This window comes from Aptenodytes forsteri, unplaced genomic scaffold, assembly GCF_000699145.1.
Source record: "Aptenodytes forsteri isolate BGI_AS27 unplaced genomic scaffold, ASM69914v1 Scaffold535, whole genome shotgun sequence".
NCBI classification, from domain to species: domain Eukaryota; kingdom Metazoa; phylum Chordata; class Aves; order Sphenisciformes; family Spheniscidae; genus Aptenodytes; species Aptenodytes forsteri.
The window spans coordinates 164562-170227 of NW_008795855.1; the positions used below are offsets into that span (position 1 = coordinate 164562).

The following is a 5666-nucleotide window of genomic DNA, read 5'->3' on the forward strand; positions in this document are numbered from 1 at the left end:
CGCGGGAAGGAGGCGGCGGCAGAGCTGAGCGGGAACGCCTTTATTTACCGGCACGACACGGGCACAACGGGGCAGCTCCGCCCTCGCAGCTGCTCCAGAAGAGCCCCTTAGGTCCCACTGCGGCCCACCCGCCGCTCTTCAGCCTCCCGCTTCAGCCGCCCGCGTGGCCATGCGCCAGCGGGAGAAGGAAGGGCGCATCAGGGAAAAGCCGTGAGAGCAGGATTTTTCTGAACCCGAAAATTCTCAGTGTTGCTACCAGAGATTAAATTAGTCGATGCAGGACATAAAGAGAACACGCTCCTGTAATTAAACTTTGACAAATCAGGGTAGGTCGCTGCTCTGAAACAGTAATTGCGTCTTATTTTCTTCAAGCATTAGGCAGAGTAGTCACTATTAAAGAGTATTTTTAGTGAAGGTTTAAGTATTCCTGTCTGCTTTTGGAATTCGCTGTGAAGAGATGTTACCTATCACTTATCAGAGAGGATAGCCAGAGTTACCTGGATCCACCCACGGTCTGGGACCAGACATGGTCTCCGAGAGCCTCCCCTGCTCCTGCTGCTGGAGAAATGCCCTTTTCTCCATCCCTCCGTAACGAGCTCTGCTAAAGCAGAACTTGCCTTCGCAAGCACGTCAACTGATAAAGCTTCCGTTCAAAAAGCAAAACCATACAGACCATCTACAGTCATAAGTCCCATTCATGAGCTTTCTGAGATCACTTTAGAGATATCCATCCATCTGTCAGAATTCATCCCTGAGGCAAAGAAAAACCAACAGTTACTATTCGTGGCCTTCGGTTCAGCGACAGAATCAACACGGCTACTGTGTTTATGAAAGTGCACAGGCTCCAAAAAAAGAAAAGCTCGAGTCCTCGGTCTGCAAGCCCTATCTAACAGAAAATACATCCTGCTCTCCTGCTGTGCCTTACCACAGCCAAGCCTCTTTCTTCTCTCTCTTTTTTTTTTTTTTTTTTAAAGTAACAGCATCTGCTAGGAATCCAGGACTCTGCCAGTAAAGCCAGCAGTCAAGGAGAGCAAGCTCACAGGGACAGCTGTGAGGAAGAAGCATTCCTCAAGGGAGAGCAAATTTTTACCGAGGCCACTGCTTTTCCTTATCTGTCAGAGGAACGTAGATCACCCCCATCAGTTGCGTTTCGATGATCTGCCCATCGCTGGTTTTGTCGTACTGCATCAGAACTTGGTTTGCGCCTTCGGGACCAACAGGCAGTATTAACCGACCTCCTGGCTTCAATTCGTTCAGCAACTGGCAAGCAGAGAAACCAGAATCGGCAGAGCCAAAAAAAAGAGACAACAGAAATAAGCCACGCTGTGAAGGTCACGACACCTTGAAAAGCACAAGCTTGCCAGCCCCATGTAAAACAGACAGAAAAAGAAGCTTCCAGTTGTTCCCTAATTATTAGTTTTTTCACAGCTACTGAGGCAGGCAGCCCAAAGCAACAGACATCCAGCACGATCTCTCTTACCTCCTTTGGTACAGTTGCTGCTGCCGCTCCAACATGAATGGCATCATAAGGAGCCTCTTCGGGGTATCCCTGCCTGCCATCTCCAACTACAGGAGGAAAAAGCACGCAGAAAAGACTTTTGTTCCAATAACAACTCCACGCAAAAGTAATTCTTCCTATATCCTTTCAATTGAAATCTAGGTGATGAAAACTTTGTAACGAGATTGTGATGGCAATTTGAATTCCCAAATCAGAGCACTGACCCGTCTGCTCAAAATGTAGCATTGGTTTACTTTTTAAAAAGGGGGAGAGACTTCTGGAACTGAGCCATGCTAGAAGAAGGAACAAAGCCAGGAGGGCCTTTCAATAACACGGTGGCTTTGTGCAGACTCGAGATTCCAGATACAGAAAGAGCTGACTCAAGTTATCCTCCCAAAAAAACCACAACACTGTGTGCAGACCCATTCAAATAAACTAAAACCCAGATGTGGCACGACCACTCTCCTCTGAAGAGCGTCTCTTACTGAATTAAGATAGTCACTGCACCCTTGGAAGTAAGGTGCACGATAAGACTGCCTGTAGCGCTAAATACTACTTGTTTACACGGTAGCGTTCAGGTCAGTGTGGCACGGTGCTTACTTAGCCAGTGGTTTCTGGCAACACCGTGGCAGGCATCAACACAAACTGGAACAACTGCTTCACGAAGCAGAGCTCTGCAGGCAGCCAGAGCTAACGCGTTCACAGGAGAGAACAAGCATCAGGATCCCAGAGAGCTCACCCACAAGCTTTACACGGCCAGAGCTGAGCAAAGTTGGATCATCTTCCTGGACGTTTCTGATGGATTCATGTACCAGCTCTTTAATGTGCTCTACGCCCACAGCTTTCCCTGTTGGGCCCGTCTAAAAAGAAAACCAGCAGACAAACACCTGTATACCTCCTATATGGTACAGAGATGTATTTTATAGGGCAAGTTACTGTGGGGATTGGAGAATTTCCAGGAAGACACTTAAGAGGAGAGTTTCTGAACAGGAGGTGCAACTACTCTGCCCCCTTGGTTTTAAGGCTGAGTCGTCCCAGTTATATTAGCTACTTGATGGATACACAGACACTGCCTACGGGGATTCCTAGTACTCCTTCATTTCCAAAGAAATAATTGTATTTGGTAGAATTAGCAGCTTCCTTGGCAGGGCCAGTTCCTGACTAACTAACCTCCTGAGAAGAGTAACTTGACCAGCTTTCTAGCACTTCACAGAAAATAGTTTTAGGAGTTTAGAAAACAAAGAAACAGACTGTGACTGCTGAAGGAGCCAACTAAAAAGAACCTACAATGGACTTGCACAGTAGATTAACACGCTCCTCTCGGTCTGAACTGGGTTAACACACAAAACGTCTCACGGCAGATACAGCATCCGTTTAGATTCCAAAAATTACTGTATTTCTTTTTACTACAAGCTGGTCTGGGAAGAGTTTAGCCCTTTCCCCCACTGCCTTCCCTCCCCCCAAGAACCACATGCCAGCTATGGCAAGCTACCCATCCTGATGCACCTTACTAGCCAGAAACGGAGTCCTGCGAGCTTACCATCCTGGCAAAGCAAGCTGTAAGATACCCACTTCCAGATCCGACATCCAGCGCTTTTGCCCCTTCCACAAGCTGATCCTTCAGCAATTCCAGTGCATGGGCATGCTGTGTGGACAACAGGTACAAGAAGGCGTGAAATATCCTGTTTTAGTCTCCTCTCCTAAAACTTTTTCTTGTTCGAAGCGTAATCTGCTCCGATTTAAACACAGCGCGCCTGGCATTTTGTCTGACACATTCAGAGTGAAATTCAAGTGTTTGATCTGGAAGATCTTTTTGCAGAACAGCATTTAGGAAGGGGTTCAGTAATAAGACGTGAAGCAGCAGGAAAAAAGGTCTCATGCAAAAAGTGGACAACATTAATGGCCAGCCTCGGTTGCACAGAATTCCTATCTAAGCATGCTTTTAAAGCAACTTAAGAAGAGTTTGCCCTGTACTCTTTAAGAAGGAAAAAAGCTTCACATACACAGTGCCTAAAGAAACAAGCATGATAATCACGTCCATGGGATCTGTTTCACCTTTCTACTTTAGCATTTAAGAAAAAATAAAATAAAAAATGGCAAGCAAACAATTTCCTCCATTTCGGTTAAAAGTGAAAAGTTTCATCTTACCATATGCGGTGCACTGATTGTAGCCTTGTATCCTAAAAGGAAACGAGTGGCGAAAGTTGTGCGATAAAGGGATTACAATTAAAATTACCAACGCGAACAGTTCTTTATTCTCCCCCACTTCCCCCTAAAAATATGAAAACGCTCTTCTCTTTTGCCGCACTAAAGCACTTCATTGGCTTAAAATCTCCTCCTGTAGGATTACTGACGAGCGCAAGATGGCTGCACAGTGCTGCGGTTCCCAAGCGTTCCAGCCTCCAGCCCATTCACCGGGCTCAGAGGATCCGGGAACATTTTGGAGACGGAAAAGCTGTATCGCTCTCTCCTCTGGATCCCGCAGGGCTAACATTTTGGAGACGGAAAAGCTGTATCGCTCTCTCCTCTGTCCTCTGCAGTTGAAATACGGGTGGGGTTTGCTCTACTTGACCTATCGTAAAACTCAGCCGCTGTTCTGGGGAGAGAGCACCTAGCACGGAGAACTCGGACCCGCCGAGCCATCTCATGCCCCTCTGTCAGCGTGACGAGCATAGTCAACGTGCACGCCGTAAAAGTGGTGATACTTTGCCTTAAGTTACTCACCGATAGATTGAGGAGAATCCATGTATGGGAAGTATTTGATGTAGTGGCCTCTGTCAGTAGCCAACAGCACATCGAACACTCGCTGGGATTTAATTATCCCTTTTTCTGGGAGAAGAAGGAAAACAGAGACAGAAAGGACTCAAATCCTCAGTACTGTGGCAAGAAGAGATTTGGAAGGGGGGGGGGGGGGGAAATGTTTGACGGGGGGGGGGGTGGGGAGCACAGTTCAGGGAGTTGGCGGAACTGGGAGAATTCAACCTTGGCAAGTGATCTGAGAAGGGACAGAAAACAGAACCGCAGGGGGAAGTGCGTCCTTTTCAGTTTCTGCTACACCAAATGAAACCACGTTACGGTCCGAACCATCAGCCCAGTCTCTCCCTGGGGATGGTGACTTACACCCACAATGTTTCTGGGGCTGTCAAACCTAATGAAAGATAAATAGAGTCACGCTTTCGCTCCCGAAAGCGGAGACTCCGGTTCGGGTTTCAGGTGCACCGGCACGGCGAGTAAACTAAAGTTAGGAGCGATGACTGCGGAAACATTCAACATCCCTGCACACCTCCTCTCCGAGGGAACTCTTACAGGGGAAAAATCAGCTTTAGCAGCAGGGGAAATTCAAAGCTATTTTTAAGGGCGTCCCAGCCCGCTGTCCAGAGCGGAGCGGTAAGCACCAAGCACTACTCCAGTGCCGGGACATCGCACTGGAGGGGAAGCGCAGACTGCCGGGAAGCTCGGCATCTACGGGCTCAGAGCGATGCCAGGTTGTGCAGCATTTTAGAAGGTGTCAGGCACGTACCACCCCAGAGAAGCGGAAGGAAGGCCGTGGATAGTCTGTCCCGCCACTTCTGGCATGTCCTGTTTCCAGTTATAAATAGAACAAATTTGGACTGGGACAAATACTGCAATTCAGGCAATACTAACTCCAACATTTCAGAATGAACAGCCTCACAACGTATCGCCGTACAACACTAAATACCCTTACGCTGAAGTGCCAACAGATTCTATCGGCAGCTTTAGGACGCGCTCTGAACAGGAGCCCGCGGCGGTACTCACTGTAGAGGTTGTTGACTAGCTCGGGGTGCGTCTTTCCGCTTGAAGTCCAGGCCATCGTTCTGGCAAAGAGCAGTCCCATGAGTGTAAGCACGGCGCAGGGCGGCAGGCAGCTCATCCCACGCAGACGGGCAGCGGCCTGCTGAGAGAGGGACTTCAAAACCAGCTGTTCGACAGGCACCCCGAAAGTTAATCTTTCCTCGCCCTGACGCGATCTCGCACTTATTACACCATTCGAAAGGGGACAGAGCTTGCACGTTACGTAGGACAGACTGGCAGCCCCAGAGACTCGGCACCGCTACCCCTGATACGGCGGTAAGAAATAATTACCGGCCGGCTGCAGCTCTCCACGTTTAAAGCGACAAATCGCACCGGCAGCGGCTGCTTCACGCCG

General features: G+C 48.6%; 2 protein-coding genes across 3 annotated transcripts in view; both read right to left on the reverse strand.

Moving 5' to 3' along the window:
• Nucleotides 1-582, reverse strand: part of RPUSD2 (RNA pseudouridylate synthase domain containing 2) — a 3934-nt gene extending 3352 nt beyond the window's left edge. Inside the window, exon 1 of the mRNA XM_009283713.1 lies at nucleotides 498-582. Within this exon, the coding sequence (XP_009281988.1) occupies nucleotides 498-582 (85 nt within the window). The remainder of the gene's footprint in view (nucleotides 1-497) is intronic.
• LOC103902614 (protein-L-isoaspartate(D-aspartate) O-methyltransferase) lies at nucleotides 25-5622 on the reverse strand. Of its 2 annotated transcripts, XM_009283691.2 has the most exons (9): nucleotides 5603-5622; nucleotides 5276-5411; nucleotides 4223-4327; nucleotides 3647-3678; nucleotides 3039-3143; nucleotides 2238-2358; nucleotides 1481-1566; nucleotides 1091-1260; nucleotides 25-751 (listed from the first exon to the last, which is right to left on the reverse strand). In XM_009283691.2, exons 2-9 carry the CDS (start codon nucleotides 5388-5390, stop codon nucleotides 739-741), a joined length of 747 nt encoding a protein of 248 aa, XP_009281966.1. In that variant the 5' UTR covers nucleotides 5391-5411; nucleotides 5603-5622; the 3' UTR covers nucleotides 25-738. The 2 variants fall into 2 exon arrangements, with proteins under 2 accessions (XP_009281966.1, XP_019328781.1); XM_019473236.1 differs by lacking the exon at nucleotides 5603-5622 and having other exon boundaries at nucleotides 25-1260.
• Between the last annotated feature and the right edge of the window lie 44 nt (nucleotides 5623-5666).

Excerpts from the sequence above, each read along its gene's own strand:
- LOC103902614 (XM_009283691.2), bottom strand. The coding sequence starts at position 5,390 with ATGAGCTGCCTGCCGCCCTGCGCCGTGCTTACACTCATGGGACTGCTC. Across the intron at positions 3,679-4,222 it reads GGATTCTCCTCAATCTATCG|GATACAAGGCTACAATCAGT; the intron begins GTGAGTAACTTA and ends GTTTCCTTTTAG. Across the intron at positions 3,144-3,646 it reads CAATCAGTGCACCGCATATG|CATGCCCATGCACTGGAATT; the intron begins GTAAGATGAAAC and ends TTGTCCACACAG.